Source organism: Macrobrachium nipponense, chromosome 5, assembly GCF_015104395.2.
Source record: "Macrobrachium nipponense isolate FS-2020 chromosome 5, ASM1510439v2, whole genome shotgun sequence".
Classification (NCBI taxonomy): Eukaryota; Metazoa; Arthropoda; class Malacostraca; order Decapoda; family Palaemonidae; genus Macrobrachium; species Macrobrachium nipponense.
In genome coordinates this window covers 68,555,855-68,578,124 of record NC_061107.1, presented here as the reverse complement: position 1 = coordinate 68,578,124, position 22,270 = coordinate 68,555,855, and the positions used below count along the sequence as shown (strand labels likewise).

The window sequence follows — 22,270 nt, the reverse complement described above, 5'->3', positions numbered from 1 at the left end:
TGAAAACTGAAATGTCTTTGAAAAGGCACAATAGCTGGATACACTTCACTTTATGTGGACTACAGGAGTACGTACAGTGAACCCCCCAATATTTGCAGACTCCATTATTCACGGAAAATTCGCCTATTCGCGGTATTTTTCTATGAGAAATATCGACAGATTCCTGGGTTTTTTTTTAATTTCACCATAAAAGGCCCTTTTTGTGATAAAACTATTTTAAAAAACCAGGTATAATTTTTATTGGGTTTTGCTAGTGTTTTAATCCTTAATGGATGGATTGCTCCTTGGGAGTAGTAATAACAGGTTTGGGGTGTGGAAGTATTGATCCTGTAGATAAACAATATTACACACCATTGATTTCTAAAGAATCGGGCAGGAAAGAGGTGCCAAATCTTCTAGAGCCCATAAATTCACTAATGGCAACTTTTACACTGGCTAGTATCACCAGTCTGGCAGCTCAGGACTTCACTTCTGCTTCTCACTTCAAGGGAGAATGTACTGCATCTCTGTCTCACATATGACTTCTTTTAGTAAATTTGCTCATAAATATACCAAGGGGTTGCTGTTGGTTTCTGTTTGTCTTTTACGATAGTATGTCAGTTGTAAATGTAATTTTGCAAAGAAAAGTGCAATGAAATATTAGGAAAAAAATGTACAAATAACAAAGAATTTGTTACTGATTTTATTACTTATTTGTTATGATACTGTGTGAGCTATAATTATAATTCTACAAAATAAAATAAAATAATTTTATTAGAAAAACATACATAAGTTGGTAAAATTTATGACTGTTTTGTAAAAGAGAGCCCACAAGGGTTTGTAAATCGTCATTTTCAACTTCTCAGGGAAGATAAGAGAAGTTTTTAGAACTGATTTTCTCTCACCATGTGCATTTCCATACCTTCTTCTTTCCATTGATATTTTTTTTTTTTCTTTTGTAAATTAGCTGACCTCAAAGTTTTGCCGGCATGGGGCGCTGCATATCGTTTTATTACTCCGGCTCCTAAGGGTTAACTAACAAAATAGACAGTTTTAAGCTTTTTTGTAGGGTTTCAACTATTCGCGGGTTGTTCTAGCTATTAGCAGGGGGGTCTGGCTGGACCCATCTACCAGGAATCCCTAGGGGGGGTAGGGGGGGGACACCGTAATGTTGTTGGTCCTTTTACTTGATAGTAAAGCAAGATGGCCAACAAGCATGAGCAATAGTCCCTTCTTCTGCAGTTTACTTTCTTGCCTTTGAGTTCATTGCACTGTCCCGTGTTACTGTGTTTATCATTACAGCACAATACCCGGCAACAAGACCAGGCTAAAAGATATATCTTTGATATCAGTCTTGTCACCATAGTAGTAACTCCTCTGAGGATGAAACAGCAACTACTCTATAAAAAAACATGTAGGTACAGTAATGCCCGACCTTACGCAAGGTTAGATTACGGACCCACTCGCACATAGGTTTGGCACTGTCTCTAAAAATGGTAATAAATGTTTACTTCTAGAGTTCGAAAACTAAATATGACCCTAATCATGCTCATTAGGTATAAGTTAACTTTTAAATGAAATTGCAGTTACTGTAATTTCATTTAAAAGTTAGCTTAATACACTACCCTTGGAAAAAGAAATAAATGGTTGGTAAAACTATAGCTTAATACACTACCCTTGGAAAAAAGAAATAAATGGTTGGTAAAACTATAGGAGTGTGTGAAGATTACATGTGTACAACGTATTTCTCTCTTCTTTCCCCCTTCCAACTGACCAATCTATTTTCAGAAATCTTCTCAACCACTTTCAAGAAATTCTTTATTCTGTCTCTCTCTTTGTTCTGAAATTTTTTTTCATTAACAAACAGTGCTTTTTATTTGGACTAATACAACTCATACTTATGAGTATGTTCAGAGCAGCACATTTACAGTCCTAGACAGTAAAGGTAAAAATAATCTACCACTAACTATGAATGAGAGAGAGAGAGAGAGAGAGAGAGAGAGAGAGAGAGAGAGAGAGAGAGAGAGAGAGAGAGAGAGAGAGAGAGAGAGATTGTCGTTAAAGAAGTATCAAGATAACTTTTAAATGAAATAAAAGTTACTGTAATTCCATTCAAAAGTTAGCTTAATACATTACCCTTAAAAAGAGGAAATAAATGGTTGGTTAAAATATAGGAATATAGGAAAGAGTGATGATTAGCTACATACAGAGAGAGAGAGAGAGAGAGAGAGAGAGAGAGAGAGAGAGAGAGAGAGAGAGAGAGAGAGAGAGAGAGAATTAGTATGTAAAAATCACTGACCGGCTAATTGGCAACATTTCCCTTCCTGTCACATTATGTACTTGACATATTTAACAGCTCTGGACTTCAAGTTTCTGGTGGAGTCAAGAAAGATGAAGGGAAAGAATTTTCTATACCCATCATTTTCTAATTACAGTTACATTTTACCATTACTATTATTATTATTATTATTATTTTCTAATATTAACCCTTAAACGCCAAGCCGGTATTTCCAAAAGTGTCTCCTGTATGCCGGCGGCATTCGTGAGTGAGCGCCGAAGCGGAAAAAAGTTTTTTAAAAAATCACAGCACGCTTAATTTTCAAGATTAAGAGTTCATTTTTGGCTCCTTTTTTGTCATTGCCGAAATCGAAATATTGTGCTAGAGACTTCCGGTTTGTTGCAAAATGAAGGTAATTTATTGAATATTACTAGAATGTAATAGTTTTAGCTTACAATTGCGTTTTTTTGCCATTTCGGTCGAGTCAAAGTTGACCGAAGGTTGAATTTTTTCTATTTATCGTTATTTATATGAAAATATTTCAAAACTGATAAAAGCTACAACCATGGGTTGTTTTTGGTTGTATTATACATGAAATTGCGCACATTTCCATATACAGGCAGTCCCCGGGTTACGACAGGTTCGGCTTACGACGTTCCGAAGTTAAGGCGCTTTTCAATTATATTCATCAGGTATCGTTTCCAGGGTTACGACGCATGTTCCAGGGTTACGACGCCTACAGCACACATCTGGCACAAGAAATATGACACCAAAAATGCAAAATAATCAATATTTGAAGGTTTTTTTTATGCAAAATGCAATAAGAATGCAGTTTACATAGTTTTCAATGCACCCAAAGCATTAAAAGTAAGGTTTTCTTAGGATTTTTGGTGATGTTCCGGCTTACAACGATTTTCAGGTTACAACGCGTCTCAAGAACAGAACCCCCATCATAACCCGGGGACTGCCTGTATAAAACTTTATGTAACCGCTAATTTAAAATGGTGCAAACATTACGACAATTGGACAAAAAAATTTATGAATTTTTTGGAAGAGTTACCGCGCGGACGTAAGGAAAAAGTTTTTTTCATAAATTCACCATAAATCGAAATATTGTGCTGGAGACTTCCAATTTGTTGCAAAATAAAGGTAAATGATTGAATATTACTAGAATGTAAAAGTTTTAGCTTACAATTGTGTTTTTTACCATTTCGGTCGAGTCAAAGTTGACCAAAGGTTGAAATTTTGACACATCGTTGTTTATATGAAAATATTTCAAAACTGATAAAAGCTACAGCCATGGGTTGTTTTTAGTGTATTCTACATGAAATTGCGCACATTTTCATATATAAAACTTTATGTAATGGCTAATTTAAAATAGTGCAAACATTACGACAATCGGACGAAAAAATTTCTGATTTTTTCAGAAGAGTTATCACGCGGATGTAAGGAATTTTTTTTTTTTTTTTTTTTATAAATTCACCATAAATAAAATATTGTGTAGAGGACTTCCAAATTTGTTGCAAAAATAAAAGTAAATGATTGAATATTACTAGAATGTAAGAATTTAAGCTTAAAATTGGTTTTTCGACCATTTCGGTCGAGTCAAAGTTGGACCAAAGGTTGATAATTTTGGCACTTATCGTTATTTATATAAAAATATTTCAAAAAAATGAAAAAATAAAAGCTACAACCGGGGGTTGTTTTTGTTGTATTCTACATGAAATTGGGTTACATTTTCTTATATATAATTTAAAATGTGAAAACATTACGACAATCGGACGAAAAAAAATCTGATTTTTTCAGAAGATTACACGCGGGACGTAAGGAAATTTTTTTTTTTTTTTTTTTATAAATTCACCATAAATCAAAATATTGTGCTAGAGACTTCCAATTTGTTGCAAAATAAAGGTAAATGATTGAATATTACTAGAATGTAAGAATTTCAGCTTAAAATTGCGTTTTTCGACCATTTCGGTCGAGTCAAAGTTGACCAAAGGTTGATATTTTGGCACTTATCGTTATTTATATAAAAATATTTCAAAACTGATAAAAGCTACAACCGTGGGTTGTTTTTGTTGTATTCTACATGAAATTGGGCACATTTTCATATATAAAACTTTATGTAACGGCTAATATAAACTGTGCAAACATTACGACAATCGGATGAAAAATTTTTTATTTTTTTGGCAGTTACTGCGAGGACATAGGAAAAGGTTTTTTTCTAAAATTCACCATAAATCTAAATATTGTGCTAGAGACTTCCAGTTTGTTGCAAAATGAAGGTAAATGATTGAATATTACTAGAATGTAAGAGTTTTAGCTTACAATTGTGGTTTTCGACCATTTCAGTTGAGTCAAAATTGACCAAAGGTTGAAATTTTGGCACTTATCATTATTTATATGAAAATATTTCAAAACTGATAAAAGCTACAACTATGGGTTGTTTTTTGTTGTATTTTACATGAAATTGCACACATTTCTATATATAAAACATGATGTAACAGCTAATTTAAAATGGTGCAAACATTACGACAATCGGACGAAAAAATTTATTCTGACATAGTAGACCGAGACTGACAACAGGCCTTGTTACTCTTGTGGCTCTCAGGGGTACTATGCTTAATATATATTCAACATAGACTGTAGGGTTAATGAATAGTAGACTGAGACTGATAACAGGCCTTGTTACTCTTGTGGCTCTCAAGTTAACAATTCAAGGAATAAAGAATCTGGTAAAGTTTGATTGATACCTTGCTCATCTGTTTTCCATCATCCTAACTCCACTTCCCGTAGCCACACACACTTCTCCCATTTTCATGTAACAACTTATAAACTATTGGCTACTTGAAAAATGGAGGAAAATTTCTAAAATGGTCCAACTATGCAGTTGGAATTGTAGTCCTTAGATTTATAAATTCAGCTATTCTAATTTTTAAAGAAGTTAAACAATATTAGTACTCTGATTGGGAAGGTTGGGAAATGATTTGAATTACAAATCTGCCCCTGCTATTTGATGTCTTAGAAAAAAAAAGTAAAAAAATGGGAGAGAACAAGCTGCTTTTGCCATCTGAATCTCAATTCAAATCCAAATCAAAATGAAAGTTTAGCAGGAATTTATCCCTAATATGATCAAATAAACAAATAATGAACCAGAAAAGGAAATTTCTATTGGTCCCGAGTGGTAACCCAAAATACAATGTACTATTAAACAACAGTGACAAAAATCATGATTCAACAAAAGTAGCCTATTGAACAATCTATACAAAAAAAATTGTAATTTTGATTCTCTTTAACAAATTTATCTTGTATAATAAATGGTTCATCATACTCACTCAAAACAAAATCTCCAATGTTTCCTGTATTGACAAAACCATGAAGTCTAAACTTTTCACTGATAGACCCTCCTCGAGCAAGTAAGGGTAGAGGTGCATACACGTGAATGGCAGCAGCCCAAAACATCTGAAAATACAATGTTTACAATGTTGAAAAAAATCTTGAATACAACAAAACTGGTTCAGCCCCTACCATTACAAAGTTTTCAAAAGGTAAGAGCTGTAATAGGTAACAAATAAAAATCGAAGGACCTGGAACCCCACTTGCTCCTTTCGTTCATTATGACTAAGTATTACTAATAAAATGTCTGAATCAAATAAACTTCCACCCAACATCGACAGAAACTTAAGTAAGTTACATGTAAAAAAATGGAAGAAATGGTTGGAAAGAAAAGATGTTTCACAACTTTCATAAGGAAGTTCAAGTATGTACTGTCAGTGCAAAAGTAAATTAAAAGAAAACTGAGAAGCAATGAAAAGTAAAGGATTCTAGACAATACAAAAAATCTAAACGAGTACTTATAAAAATTTCTTCCAAAAAATCCTGTCCATAGACACAACCCTCTTTAAATTGATTTTCATCCTTATAGTATGTTATATTCATTGCTTGAAAAGTTGTAGTTGCCATGTATTGGGATACTTCAGAAGTACTATCTGTTACTAAGAAATAATGAGAGGAGCACAAAGGACTTTCTGTAAAATAATATTATTGCATTTATGAAATTAAATGCAGTACTACTACCGTATACTATAACTTCATTTGGAACTATTTCTACTTGTACAATATTATTGTAGTTACAAATGTGCAGATGAAGTTGCTACTGCTCTGACCGGAGAACAATAGATGGTTCTTACTTCAGTGATCTGCTTACCTTCTAGTTAATTGTATCTCACTGGAGGTGCTTACTTCATACAAAAGGTAAACAAAAAAAGTTGATAGTGCAAGCTGGAAAGTTTTACAAACTGTACATATATGTATATGTATTACCCACACTTAAATAGTTAGGAATTTTGAATATAAAGAGCAACGAACTTGGTTGGAATTTTCATCTAGTTGTGGAAAAAGCTTTGAGACGTCAGTGAATGGTTTGGGTAGATGTCCGCCAGATGCAGACGTAGTATAACATATCTAATCGTGGAGACATGAGAATGGGTGAGCAAATTGACCCAGCGGGTGGACTACATGACTTAAATTGTTACCTGATTGTGATGTCATTGATAATGCAAACAGAGCTCTTGGGAACACTCGCTTGTGTGCATGCATACATTCATACAGTCACAGGATGCGTGTGAAGGCTAGCTAAGCATAAATAGAAATATACGAACGTCAACCTTCTTGCATGGGAACCTACTTTGGCTCTCATGAGAACTTAAAATGAAGAGTCGTATTAACCTAAAAAGAGGTGTTTGCTCGTACACATGTATCTTTTGTTAGGTTTGCTAAACTATCGAATTGTAAATCACTCTGTGAGATCACTTCCTTTTCTCCCTCCGTCTGTCATAGACATCCAACTCTTCTCTGCTAAACCTATCCCACGATGTAACGTTTTAGAGAATATATATTTTATTACCTACTGTGTTTTCCCAACCCGACATCCCTTCAATCAACCCTAGAAACATAAATAAAGAGTTCAGAATATATCTTCCTGCCTGTAGAGAGAGAGAGAGAGAGAGAGAGAGAGAGAGAGAGAGAGAGAGAGAGAGAGACTGTGAACCTCTTCATAACAAAACGCTGCTCGCATCAGCGGACCAAAAGTACACACCGAGGCCTGTGTATTACATTTAGGTGTATCCAGGTCCTTATATATGTATACTGAGAGAGAGAGAGAGAGACAGGAGAAGAATTTTTAATAAATTTATGGGAGGTGGCAAGAAATAACCACAATATGACATAAACCAAGAACTTACTAAAGTAAATAATTTTTTCAATCATAAATATCACAAAAATACTAACATTACGTAACAAAGCTAGCGTTCTGTTTGGAGGTACGTATGTGTCCTGTCATTCTAAACTACCTACATATTTTAGACATGTTCTATACAATAGTACAGTCCTAAAATATGTACCTGTACAATGAATGTAATTTCGAAATCATCTTACTACACCAGAAAATATGAATGTACATAAAATGTAGGCACAGAATAAGCACAGAACGATACACATAGCTACGTTGGCCACAGAAAACATGAGTCGGAATGGTAGGGGATACTAAGAATAATAGTTGTCAGCTGGTACATAATTTTGCAACATGATTTTGAGATGGTATTAAGGTGTTCTGGGATGACAGTTTACGTCTTCTCACATACATTACACCACTGTTCCAGTCTAAACTAAAAAATTTTAAATGGAACCTAAAATTATGCACTTAACTTTCAACTTAGATTCCATGATCCTCGGTAATGAAATCCAATAAGTGAAGAGCTATAAATCACGAAGTGCTGGTTTCAGTACACTACATATTTATGACCAGAAAGGTAATGGTATCATCATCCATTTCTGGTCATATGTAAATAATATAACGGCACATATATGCATAGCCACTTCTTGCTGAACTGGGTTCAGCATTCACTGAGGATAAAAGAAAGTGCCCTCTTATCTTGAGTCCATTTATACTCCATCAAATGTTATGTTTACCATTATGACATGATACCCAGCCACAAGACTAGCTAAATTTGGTTTGACCATGGAAAGGGTAACTCCTGAGGACAAGACAGCAACACAATTGTGAAATACTGTGTAAGATTTAACAATATTATAGTACACATGTATTATTTTTTGCTTGAAGAAACACAACAATGGAAGAATAACATGCATACTATCTACACTACAAGCTAAATGGCCAAATAATATTTATCACACAGACAGAGGATTCTTTTAAAAAGTTCTGAAAAAGCTTGTGAATTTAAAATCTTGTCAACTTAGTTTATTCATAATTCACAGCCTATTTATTAACAAGTTCTGATGTAGGGAAAACCTATTTTTGGTAGTCATTGCTGAGTCCTCAAGAAGTATCCTTTCCATGGTGACCAGAATAATGTCCAAAATTCTCTTAACTGGTCTTATGGCCAGGTATGCGTTGTAATGATAAACATTATAACCAATGATAAGAGTTATAAATGGAACTCAGGCTATAGGACACTTTCTATTATCCTAAGAGAACGCTAATACCCAGTTTTCCTACTGGTCAAAAACCCAACCAAGGAAGAACAAATGGTTATGCACATAACGCACCGTCATATCGTTAGGGATGATTCGCCATACCTAAAAAACCCCATGTCTTTTTCGTCAGGGAGTGGGAGGGCTTTGAGGACTCAACAGCAATTACCAAAAATAGAAGGAAAAGCTCTTGGATTCAAATCATAACAATCCAAAAACATTTTTTGGTCCTGGGTAAAGCCACTAGGTTCAAGGACCTCATTCTTTGTTCCAAATACCTTTAGGTTGGTAACAAAGAACAAGAAACATGGTGCAAACTTATTTTTTCAGAGTGAAGTTCTATGGTGACTTACCTAAGCATGCTGTTGGGAAGACCCGTGGTTTGCCACTGTAGTGCCAATGGGCAAGAATATCCATGTCACCTACCAATACACAGTGTAGTCGAATTTGTTTGAGCTTGTGGCTACTGTTGCTAGAGTGTAAGAAAAAACTGACCTTTTGGGATGTCTCCCATGACCTTTAGGTTAACCTCCTAAGTGCATGAACTGGGCATAATGTTATGTCTGCTGGGTGTGAGGTGGGATTTTGATGCCAATTTATCATAAACCTTTTGACTGTAGTTAGTTGACCACTGCTCTTAAGTTTTTCAAGCACACTTTTCTTGTGGGGCCCCAGATCGACCAATCGTCTAGATGGGCTATTATAGTTGTATTTCTGATTTCTCGAAGAATTACCATTACTTTGTCAAATCCTATAGCAATGTTATGCCACAAGGGGCATGGCTTTGAGCCAATATGCATCTTCCAGATCTAAGTTCTTTTAGAACAATTGAATGCACTAGGTCAACAGTAGTTATTCAGAAAATATTGCAAACGGTGTGCTTGTCCAATGTTGATAGGTCTAGGATCACTCTGTTTGGAGGAATCCTTTTTGGGGACACTTAGAGAGATGTGCTTGATGACAAATAGCCGTATGTTTCTCTATGGCTTCCATTAACAGAGATTTCTGCATGTAACATTCCTTTAAGGGATGGGGATGGGTGAGACTGTTCCCACCCCAGCCTGTTTAAAATACTGCTGTGTCCCTATAGGGAAGACTTGAATTGCCTGTGGTGTCATTGAAGTCGACCCCCAACCATACCATTCCTATTGGTGTCCACCTCTTCCTCTACCTCTGCCCTTGATAGGTATTCCATTTGTTGCTTTTCTACTTCATATAAGAGGGCCTTTGGACCTTGTAAAAAAATTTCATTTTTTTAGTTTTTTGTCATCATTTTGTGAAGCATCATCCCATCTGAACATAATCTGTTCTTTGAGGAAAAGACCTTTTGGGGTGACAGAAGACTTACCATTTTAAACAAACCTTTTTGGGTTGGGTAAGGGGAAGTTTTGGATTTTTGTTTCCTAAATTTCCCTTTTTTCCAAAAGAGAGTACGCTCATACAACTCTGTTGGTGGACTTGTTCGCTAGGTTTTTAACCACATAAGACCCCTAAACAGGTCGCTACAGAAATGGTTATGATGTTATAATAAAATTACAATGGGAAGTGGACTAGATTAAAAACCCTTCTATGTTTCCATTTGCACTTTATGCACCACTTTAGCAAGTCATAGGTTGCTTGCCACAGGGTTCTCATAAAACTTTTAACCACAAAGCAACAATTATTCTGGAACATTTTGCAAGACTTTTGATGGCAACTTCCAGCAGTGGTAGAGGTTACAATACAAGAAAGATAGATCCTAATACGAAATTCTGTTGAGGCTCCCGTCTCCGAAATTCTTCTCATAGGGGTCCTAAGCTGTTGTTTAGCTATAAATAAAGGAGGCTTTTCCCCTTCAGAAGGGAGCTGTAGTGTTGTCCACTCCCTGGTGGAGTTTTCCAAAACTGTGATGACTGAGACAAATGGTTTTAATTCTGCCATTATCTCAGTCTTTTAATTATTACAATATTCTTGAAATCTGTCTTCACAAGATTAATAATTTTGAAAATGTGAGGGCCAGAAGGCTGAACTCTTTGGTGAGCAACTATGGTCACAATAAAGGTTGCCCTCTATCGCTGTTATGTTATAAACACAGTCAAGACCGTTACTGTTAGGGGTCTTTCATGTGGCTACTGTTGCTAGTGTAAGAAAAAACTGATCTTTTGGGATGTCTCCCATGACCTTTAGGCTAACCTAAGTGCATGAACTGGGCATAATGTTATGTCTGCTGGGTGTGAGGTGGGATTTTGCCAATTACCATAAACCTTTTGACTGTAGTTAGTTGACCACTGCTCTTAGGTTCTTCAAGCACACTTTCTTGTGGCTGGGGCCCCCGATAGACCAGTCGTCTAGATGGGCTATTATACAGGGGTCCTCGAGTTCGACGTTGATCCGTTCTTAAGATGCGTCGTAACACGATTCAGCGTAAGTCGGAACATTGAAAAATACCACGATTTAATGTAAATACCTATCATAACAAAGAGAGAACAATTCCTTACCTTTATTAATTTGATTGGCTTGCACACTGGAGAGAAAGCTGCGGTGCTGGAGAGATGGGGGAGGTTAGAAGAGAAAAAAGAACCTCCAGAAGATGCTGGAGATGCTGAGGCAGGTGATTCTTGAGGTGAGCAGAACATACTATGGAGATGCTGAGGCAGGAGATTCTTGAGGTGAGGCAGAACATACTACTGGAGATGTGGGGCAGGTGAGTCTTTAGGTGAGGCAGAAACCTACAGAAGGTGCTGGAGATACTGGGGCAGGTGAGTCTGGGTTAGCAGAACATTCAGAAGGTGCTGGAGATTGTGGGGCAGGAGAGTCTGGATTAGCAGAGGCAGCTGAGGTAGAGGGTACAGGATCTCCTGCAGGCCTCTCTACCTTCTTAAAATACTGCTCCAGGTTAGTCTCAACAGAGAGCGACCCTCTTTTCATCCAAGATCTCCTTGTAACACTGCATCAAATCCATGACGCCTCTGGAAACCCTAGTGAACCTGTCCAAGTTGGGATCCTAAGCCTCAAAAGTTGACAACGCTTGCTGCAACTCTGCAAAACCTCTTGTCAAGTCCTGCCTTGTGAAAGCCTTAGGCTCTGGGGTGGGTGCTTCTTCTTCCTCTATCATCTGCTTCTCCAGTTGTATCGCCATGAGACTCCAGCAGCTCTGTAACATCATCAACCTCCATCTCAAATTGATTTCCTTACTCAGGGGCAAACAACGTTCTTGACAACTAGCTGAACTGTGTCCTCAAACCCATGGAAATCATTCACAATTGAGGACAAATTTTCTTCCAGACACCATTTCATGTTTGTTTGCTTAACCTCCTCCCAGGAATTAGCAATGTTCTTTACAGCATCAAGGATGTTGTAGGATTTCCAAGTCCTTCAGAGTCAAGTCCTTCTTGGTTTCAGTTGCCTGTAAAGCCATAGCAATTGTCCTTCGTAGGTAGTAGGCCTTGAACGAAGCAATCACTCCTTGGTCCATAGGCTGTAAAAGGGCCGTGGTATTAGTGGAAGGTAAACCACCTTGACATTAGGGTTGAAGTCTCCCAGCTGGGCGGGGTGTCCAGGGGCATTGTCCAGCACTAGCAACACCTTAAAGGGGATACCCTTGGAGGCGCAATACCGCTCCACACTTGGAACAAAATGGTTTACGAACCAGTCCTCAAACACTGCAAGTGTCACCCATGCCTTCTTGTTGGACTTCCAAATTACTGGTAGTTGACCCTTCCAAATGCCCTTGAGTGCCCTTGGATTTTCAGCCTGATACACCAAACAAGGGCTTCAGTTTGAAGTCGCCAGCAGCATTACCCCCAAGAAGTAAAGTTAGCCTCTCCTTGCTGGCTTTATGACCGGGTGCTGACTTCTCCTCCTTGGCGATGTAAGTGCGGTTAGGCATACGTTTCCAAAACAAACCGTCTCGTCTACGTTAAACACTTGCTTGAGCAGAATAACCTCCTTAATTATCTCAGACAACGCTTTAGGAAATTCACTCGCTGCTTTCTCATCCCCACTAGCAGCTTCACCTTGCACTTTAAGGTTATGGTAATTGGCCCGAGCCTTAAATCGCATAAACCAACCCTACTAGCCACAAACTCTTCACTTTCACTTACCCTAACCCTTTTCTTTTTTTTTCAACGCTTCAAACAATCTTTTCGCCTTCTCCTGAATCACCATAAGGCTGACTGGATATGCCGTTGATTTTGGTCTTCCAACCAAAGCACCCAATAATTATTAGACCACTACGCTGCCTTAGTTATCACTGTCGCTTTCATAGGAGCAGATCCTTTCACATGTTCAACGATGCGCTCTTTATCTTTGATAATGGTAGCAACTGGACGAACGGCTAAGGCCAAGCGAAGCGGCCAATGTTTGTTGGCGTTTCTCCCTTCTCAGATCGCTTTATAATGTCCACTTTAATTTCCATGGTGATGGCCTTTCTTTTTCTTCGATGCACTACCATCAGAAGAGTCCGCCTTGCGCTTGGGAGCCATAACAAAGAGCAAAAAGTTACAAAAACGATACAACACGAGGGAGAGAGGGCGGGGCAGTGTAAAACAAACCAAAATGGCGTATGGGCGAGGAATGAGCGTAGCGAAGCGACGCCGTCCTCTCCCCCAACCCCCACAAAGCGTAATTCTTCCGCCGTCGCGCCCGGAACTAGTTCGCGTTTGTTTACGTCGCTTACGACGCTAAACCGCGTAAGACGGAACGACGCAAAATATTATTTTTTATATTTTTAGGGGGTGCGCGTTCGTAACCACGAAACACCATAAGTCGAGACCGGCGTAACCCGAGGACTTACTGTAGTTGCATTTCTGATTTCCAAAACTGGGATGACTGAGACAAATGGTTTTAATTCTGCCATTATCTCTAGTCTTTAATTATTACAACATTCTGAAAATCTGTCTTGACAAGATTAACAATTTTGAAAATGAAGGGCCAGAAGGCTGGAACTATTTGGTGAGCAACTTTGGTCACAATAAAGGTTGCCCTCTTTCGCTGTTAATGTTACAGACACATCAAGACCGTTTCTGTAGGGGTGCTTTCACGTGTACAGATTCGATCATAGTTTTCCTCTCATTAATTAGACATGTACTACAGTGAGAGAAAATGAGCACTGATGCATACTCAACCAAGGATCCTGGTATCATCAGGGATGAGTACTTGAGCCCAGTCAGTTGATAAAAAGTTTTGTAGTATTCAGAACTGACCGATAGTCGTTTCCAGTCATAATTCCAAACACTAGACATTATTGGGTAACATTTACATCCTTTATTTTGGGTTGCAAGATACGTTATTTTTACCACTGAAGTGTCCTGGACTAACTTAAATTCCTTTTCGGATCATGCATCTTGTTGCTCATGTATGGCTATTCTGATGGCAACGACATTTTCAGACGTTTTCATAATACCACAAATTGTTTATTCCATTTTGGGGGAGCTTGCATAACCTGACTGAACATCTACAGCTGAGCTGAAACTGCCTGTTCCTAAGGGCCAGAGGTCGTGGATGAATTACTGTAACCCTCTGAAACTTGTCATTTCCATTGGGTCAGGTGGTTCCTTGTATCCCTTTTGGGTGAAGGATCCATAATTCCTTACAGGATTGATTCAAATGCTGAAAGCTGTGTATCCATTTGGGGAAGCTTGCACATGTTGACTGTGCTTCAACAATGAACTGTAACTGCCTGTTAACAAAGGAGCAGAAGTCTTGGGCAAGTTACAATACCCCACTGAACATATAGTAATTTTAGTTGGAGTCAGATGGACATTAGTAGCCCTTTTGGGGGAAAAATCCTCTTTAGTTGAGATATCTACAAAGGGGGATAGAATTCTTTCTAAAAGTAACTAAAGGGCAAAAGTCTTGGGTAAGTTACCACACCCCACTGAAAATATAGTAATATCATTTGTAGTCAGATGAATCCTAGTATCCCTTTTGGGGGATAAAATCCTCTTCAGCATCGATAACTGTAAATGGGGATAGAATTCCTTTTATAAGGCTTCTCCCATGGCAACCTGAAATTTGTGTCCCTGATCCATCTGGATTCAGCAGGGTCATTTCTGTGGTAATGCCCCTACATATTCCATAGTACGAATATCTCCATGTAAAATTCCCTCTATTTCCCCCTTGGGTTTAACCTGGTAGGTAGTGGGGACTCATTTTACTGGGCTTTTGCCCAAACATAAAACATCTGGCAGGTATTGAGGACTGATGTTACTGAGTTTTGACCCAAACATAAATCTTAGTCTGAGAAAAAAGGGTTACATATTTGCTGCTAGAGTTTTGCCAGAAAGATATAATTTTCCTTTTCCTTAGTTCTACTGAACCCTAGGAATCACTGGGGCAGCTTGAAATGAGCAGTTTCATCATTAAAACTTGCATGCAGTTGGTATGAGCCATATCCAATGGCACAAAATGACCTAAGCAATTTGATACGGAACACTTGAACTGAGGGTTCTGCATAATTGCAGAGGGATAGTGATATAAAACAAGTTGTTATTAGAAGCCAGTCATTATTAGATTATTGATGAGGGACACCTATGTAGTTCCTCAAACAGTTTTGATATTTGTAATAAATTCTATCAGAAACCTACGTTAACTTAAGCCCTTTAAAGTTTAAGTTAGTTTTGACAGCCATATATGGCTGTACAGTATATGTCTTTTTGCACTAGCTATGTCAAATATTAATTTGAATTATCATACCATTTGGACTAATATCCTATGGACTAATTTGTTTAGTTAGCCCAGCCACTGTTTTTAAATGGCTTTAGGTTATTCAATTATGCCAAGGATATTGTTTGTCTCCAAACCTTGGTTATTTGGGCTAAACTAACTTAGTACCTCAACAGTATGACATTTTCTAAATTGTTCTCTCTCAGCCTAGTAGTATACAGCATTGCTTAATCTAGATTATTCAGATCAAATATACAGGCTACATAAAAATAGAAAGTTACTTGCATGTAAATGCATAGTTAGGCTAACAACTTTTGTCTAACTGAGATTGTATAAATCTAGCCCTAGGCTATTTGGTTTACTATATAAAACAGTAACTTTCTAATATGAAACTCACTGATGTGAAATTTTATAGCTAGGCTATAACCTAATATATGTTATTGTCTAATCCTGATTAATTTATCTTAAATATATGGGACTGACCAGGTGTAATTAGTAGACTTAAACATAGGCTGCTACCTCATAGTCCATTTAGTCTATGTCAGTGTTTCTTAACTTGGGTTGCTAGCACCTCCAAGGGGTGCTGAAAAAAACACTTAATTTGTACAAGTGTTCCACACTTTCGTATTAAGTCAACATCACAAACTTTGCGATAAACCTACAGTGTACACATTTTTGCTTTGGAGAATGAACCAAATATTGATCAAGATGTATTGGACTTGTCTTAACTTTATCCTTGTAGTAACTAGGTGTTAACCAATGGTAAGGGGTGCTGGACTGCTTAGGCCTGACCATAAGGGGTGCTGAGGTCGAAAAAGTTTAAGAAACGGTGGTCTATGTAATGTTTTTTGGTCTATACAAAACATTAAATTGCTAATGTGGAACTTTATATTTAGTCTATGACCTACTGTAGGTTATTGTCTAGTCCTGATTAACCCTTGAACGTCAAAGGGGTATAATAAAAATCGTCTCCCGTATGCCGAGGGGGTCTCGGAGAGAGCACCGAAGCGGAAAAAATATTTTTTTTAAAAATCACATTGCGCTTAGTTTTCAAGATTAACAGTTCATTTTTGGCTCCTTTTTTGTCACTGCCTGAAGTTTAGTATGCAACCATCAAAAATGAAAAAAATATCATTATCATATATAAATAATGCGATATATGATAGTGCAAAAACAAAATTTCATATATAATCGTATTCAAATCGTGCTGTGAGCATAACGGTTAAGCTAACGAGTTAATTTTGTTGTTGTATTGTACACTAAATTGCGATCAGTTTGGTATATAACACATTGTAAAACAATCAAAGCAACACAGAGAAAATATTACCACAAAATGATGCATGAATTCGCAACGTGCGGACGTAAAGTTTTTTTTTTTTTTTCAAAAATTCACCATAAATCTAAATATTGTTCTAGAGATTTCCAATTTGTTTCAAAATGAAGACAAATGATTGAATATTACTATACTGTAAGAGTTTTAGCTTACAATTGCAGTTTTCGACCATTTCAGAGAGTTAAATTTGACTAAATGTCAATTTTTTTTATGTATATATCTTATTTATATGCAAATATTTCAAAAATGAGAAAAAGCTACAACCTTCAAATATTTTTTGTTGTATTCTACATACAATTGCGCACATTTTCATACATAAAACTCTATGAAATGCCTAATATGAAATGGATCAAATTCCGAGAATGCGACGTACACATTTCAGAGATTTGCAGTGCGCGGAGGGAAGGAAAGTTTTTTTTAAAAATTCACCATAAATCTCAATATTGTGCTAGAGACTTCAAATTTGGTTCCAAATGAAGATAAATGACTGAATATTACTAGACTGTGAGAGTTTTAGCTTACAATTGCGTTTTTTGACCATTTCGGTAGAGTCAAAGTTGACCGAACGTGGTTTTTTTTCTATTATCATGATTTATATGCAAATATTTCGAAAATGAGAAAAGCTACAACCTTCAATTATTTTTAGTTGTATTCTACATCAAATTGCGCACATTTTCATGTATAAAACTTGTAATGGCTAATTTAAAATGGTGCAAACATTACGACATTTACACGTATGATTTTTTTTTGGAGGAGTTACCGTGCGGACGTAAGGAAAATGTTTTTTTTTCCATAAATTCACCATAAATCAAAATATTGTGCTAGAGACTTCTAATTTGTTGCAAAATGAAGGTAAATAATTGAATATTACTAAAATATGAGAGTTTTAGCTTACAATTGCATTTTTCGACCATTTCAGTAGAGTCAAAGTTGACCGAAGGTTGAAATTTTGGCACTTCTCGTTGTTTGTATGAAAATATTTCAAAACTGATATAAGCTACAATCATGAGTATTTTTTTTTGTATTCTACATGAAATTGTGCACATTTTCATATATAATACTCCATGTAACGGCTAATTTAAAATGATGCAAAAATTATGTCAAAGTGACGAAATAATTTCTGAGATGTGTCACTGATACTTTTTAGTGCGATAAGAAAGAAATTCATGCTTACGCGCCTGCGTAACGATTGTAAACAAAACAACGCCTTGACCCGTGAACTCCCAGCATCCCCCAAGGCGCGTGATTCTAAAGTTTTCGGCTGGTAGGCCTATAAGTATTTTTCCGCAAATTTTAAAAAAAACTTTTCTATGTCGACATAAAATACGTCCAATCAGCACCCGACAGACAATTTATCTCGACGTAAGATACGTCCAATAGGCGTTTAAGGGTTAATTGTTTTTGGTCTATTGAAGCTAGGTTAGCCTAGGTTATTGTTGAAATCAATCTAAATTATTTAATTCCCTTTTAAGGTTATGCACATAATAGCCTTCATTATTAAGACAATGCTTGAATACACAGGGTATATAAACATAGAAAACTTCTGTAGCCTTTTATCTAATCCTAAGGTCTCTAGAGTAACCTTAGGCTACTGCCTAGGTAAATAGCCTAACAGGATATGTCACCAAAACTTACCCTCAATTCAGGATGCTGCCTAATCAGGTTATATTTTGTTCACCCTTAAGGATACATAATCCTAGGTTATAGGCTACAGACAATATCTCTATTACAGTCTAACCAACATATCTTCACTTTTTCAATGTAGATTTTAGGCTCCTGGTAGTCTATTGCTGATATCGATATCTGAACAGATTATCTATTATTTAATAATAATAATTGTGGAACATTTGTTTAGATAAAACTAACAAATAGAATGATAAATTCTTCAAAATAAGTTCCACTTCTACAAACAGCTAATGATCGCAAATTGTAAGAAGCGCCAGCATGCACGGATGAAAAAGGTTGTTTACGGCTTTACACGCACATTAAAATCATTGTTCCACGGTCCTAAACTAAAAATATTTAGAGCGCCTACAGTTTAGTTGGCCAAAAGTATCGTCTGCTAGATAATTGGCGGACGAATACAAACAAGATGGCGGGCGTATGTTTTGGCGCGATTTTTGAAAACGTGCAGTAATAGAATATAGAAAAGCCTATAAAAACAGTAAGGGGGACCGGTGTTGGGGACCGGGGTTCTTGGGTGGGGGAAACACACATAATAAAGGGCGCAAATGGAAATCGTATTTTCAGGCCTAAATTTACGTACAACGGTATGGGATGGGACCTATTGGGAAACAGGGTTTTCGGGTGGGGTGAACGGGGGGGGGGGGAACAAAGACGATGACAATTAACACTAGGAAATCCCAGAAATGGCTGTGTGGCTGACCCCCTACTCTGCATTCATTCGAACATGAGTTGCACACCCTGGCTAACAAAACTGTCACCCTACTCTACATTCGTAGTTCGAACATATGGACTGTTAGAATAAGTGGACGTTCGGGCATGAGATGCACGGCCTGGCTATGGCTAACTAAACTGACCCCTAATCAAATGAATCAACCTAACCTGATTTAGGGCATGTGCCCTAACCTGGCCGGGGGGTTGCCCCCCTGGACCCCCAGTTTGGTAACAATGATTGTGACCTAACCAAACGAACCAACCTAACCTGACCTAGGGCACGTGCCCTAACCCGGCCGGGGGTGGACCCCCAGTATGGTAACAAAGGTTGTGACCTAACCAAACGAACCACACTAACCTGACTTGGGGCACAAAACTGTCTTCCTCTTTCACGAGGCTCATTGTTCCCTCTTTGCAGTGTTCATATTGACCATTAAGATCGATTAAAAGGCTACTTTTAAAAAGGAATGATCGTAAAATGTAAATATCGTCACAGAACTTGATCAAGTCCGAAAACGTAACCAGGTTAGCAGCAGCAAAACCAACGTGCATTGGACGGGATGAGGAGTAGATGGCGACGCCATGTTGACTATTTTGAATGGTCGCGCCTCGCGGGTCGTGGTAGGTCTTCCAGGTTGAACGGACTACTTACCTTGGGAGAGGGATTAAGGGCCGGGCAAAAGGTGTTGCGCAGCCTGGCCAAGTAAACTGTAAACTATCCAAATATTCTTAGATGGAACTTGAAATTATATGCTCAACTTTTAAGTTGGAAGATTCCATGAATTTCAGTAATGAAATCAATACACGAAGAACGAAACTCTCAGAGATAACGATCCTAAATCGCTAGTGCCAAAGAGTACTGGCAAAAAACGATTGTTTACAGATTTTCACACACACTAAAATCCTTATTCCACATTATAAACTGATAAAATTCTCAAATGAAACTTAAAATTGTACACTTAGCTTTCAACTTAAATGTTTCCATGAATCTTGATAATGAATTAATAGGTAAGTGAAGAACGAAATTCTTGAACCTAGCCTAATGATCATAAATCGTAAGAAGCGATGACGAAATAAGTTGAGTGCGGGTTTTTGCTCACAATAAATCCTTGCTCCACAGTCTAAATAAGAATTTTTCAAACTGGAACTTAAAACTATGCACTTAGCTGAATCAATAAGCAAAGAACGGATTTCTCTGAGATCAGGTTTCTTGACTGACCAGAAAGGGAATGTCGTCTAGGTCGGATTTTGGTCGTATGTAAACAATATGATGATGTGTATGCAAAAAATCACTTCTTCTTGCAGTTTTGACGTAGTAGGAAAACTGCGTACGTATTAGCATTCGCTGAGGATGATAGAAAGTGCCTTATTAACCCGAGTCTATTTATATTCTATCACGTGTTATAATGTTTATCATTACGACACATACTGGCCATAAGACCAGTTAAGAGAATTCTTTGACATTATTCTGGTCGCTGTGGAGCTCTGGATAGACCATGGAAATGGTACTCCTTGAGGATGAAATAGCGACTACACTATAAAAAATTAAGATTATTACAAATATGTAATCAAGACACACCTACCAACTATAGAATGAAAGGTAAAAATTCATAATAAAAGCTGATAGATCCAGTTGCAATAAAAAGTAATATTGTACCCATCACAGAGATTTTCCGGCAATTTATTATAAATTTTACCTCGGCTCCTAATGAACAACCATCACTGTGAGGTCCTATTCCTGCCATTTCAAATCCTCGAATATTCATTGGCCCTCCAAGCATGAAGCGATCTGCGATAATGTATGTCTTATTGTTACGTAATGGCAAAAGATGACCTGCCAATAGGGCACCCTGTAATACCTGAAAATTTGAGAAAGAAAATTAAAATCTATGCTACATTTTCAGTTATTATATATGTGTCTTGAGGATACCTTTGCTAATCCTAAGAAATACTTACTACATTCATTACTACATTCGACCCCCGCATATTCGCGATTCCAGTTTAGTGGATTCTTCTATGGAACATATATACACATTATTCATGGAAAATTTGTCTATTAGCAGTATTTTTCTCACAAAATATTAATTATTGTATTTCCACATCATTTTCATGACTAGATACATTTTTTTTGTGATCAAACTATTGAAATACTCAGGTATAAGCATTTTTAGTTTTTTTTTTTTGTGTGAACTATCAAAACAGGTAGTTATAAGCATTTTTAGAGGGGCTCCAAGTATTCACAGATTTTAGCTTTTTGCGGCTGGTTGTGGTACACATCCCCTGAGAATGCAAGGGGTTGACTGTGCTCTAAATTATATGAAATTTAAATGGACAAAATAGTTGTGTACACTATCTGTAGAACTACACCACAATCTCAAGATACTTACAATATCCCTAGGAAGTGGCACATTAACTTGCATGTCTAGCTCATTCTTCAGGAACCCAATATCGCCGCCTAATCCAGCTAACTCATTCTGGAATAAACAAAAAACTGAAACAAAAAGATTAAGTAAATAATACAAATAAATATATACTCTCTTGGTTGATGGGTTTTCTGTCTATTAACATGCAAGATTCTGACCATAGTTAACAAACAAGGCCCCATTATAAGGAAAGTGCATCATTCTACCTTATGACCAAAGGAATTCGCATCAAATTTCTACTCCTTTAATACAACTAATACTGAAAAAATACAAGTTAGGAAATTAAGAAATTCAACTTCTAGTTCATATTTTTTTCAGTAAATTGTAGTTTTAATTTTTGAAAATATGGCAAAAAAAAATTCACATCAAAAATAAATGTCCCACTCGTAATTATAAACATATAGTTATAATACATGCTGTAACTGTTTCGATTTTGGTTCAATCACCTTGGAGGCTAAAATATTTATTTTTAGAACAAAAAGTAAGTTTTTTGAGAAACTGCACAGAAAGGACATGATTGCTTATTTTCTAATATCTATAAAATTATGTCGGATAAACAACTGATTTTTGCACTAAAACAAGTTTACCACTTAAGAAATATACCCAGAAATTTTCAATATAATCAAATGAATAGAAATGTGCTCTCTCTTGATTTATATGTTGCCTATATATATATATATATGTATATATATATATATATATATATATATATATATATATATA

At 36.8% G+C, this 22,270-nt stretch overlaps 1 protein-coding gene across 4 annotated transcripts in view; it reads right to left on the bottom strand.

Annotated features, from left to right (window-relative positions):
• LOC135215389 (sorting and assembly machinery component 50 homolog) overlaps positions 1 to 22,270 on the bottom strand; it is a 562,240-nt gene that overhangs the window by 160,565 nt on the left and 379,405 nt on the right. For all 4 annotated transcript variants that reach the window (XM_064249976.1, XM_064249977.1, XM_064249978.1 and 1 more), the window contains 3 exons: positions 21,512 to 21,598; positions 20,822 to 20,983; positions 5,593 to 5,719 (listed from right to left, as the gene is read on the bottom strand). In XM_064249976.1, the coding sequence (XP_064106046.1) occupies positions 5,593 to 5,719; positions 20,822 to 20,983; positions 21,512 to 21,598 (376 nt within the window). The remainder of the gene's footprint in view (positions 1 to 5,592; positions 5,720 to 20,821; positions 20,984 to 21,511; positions 21,599 to 22,270) is intronic.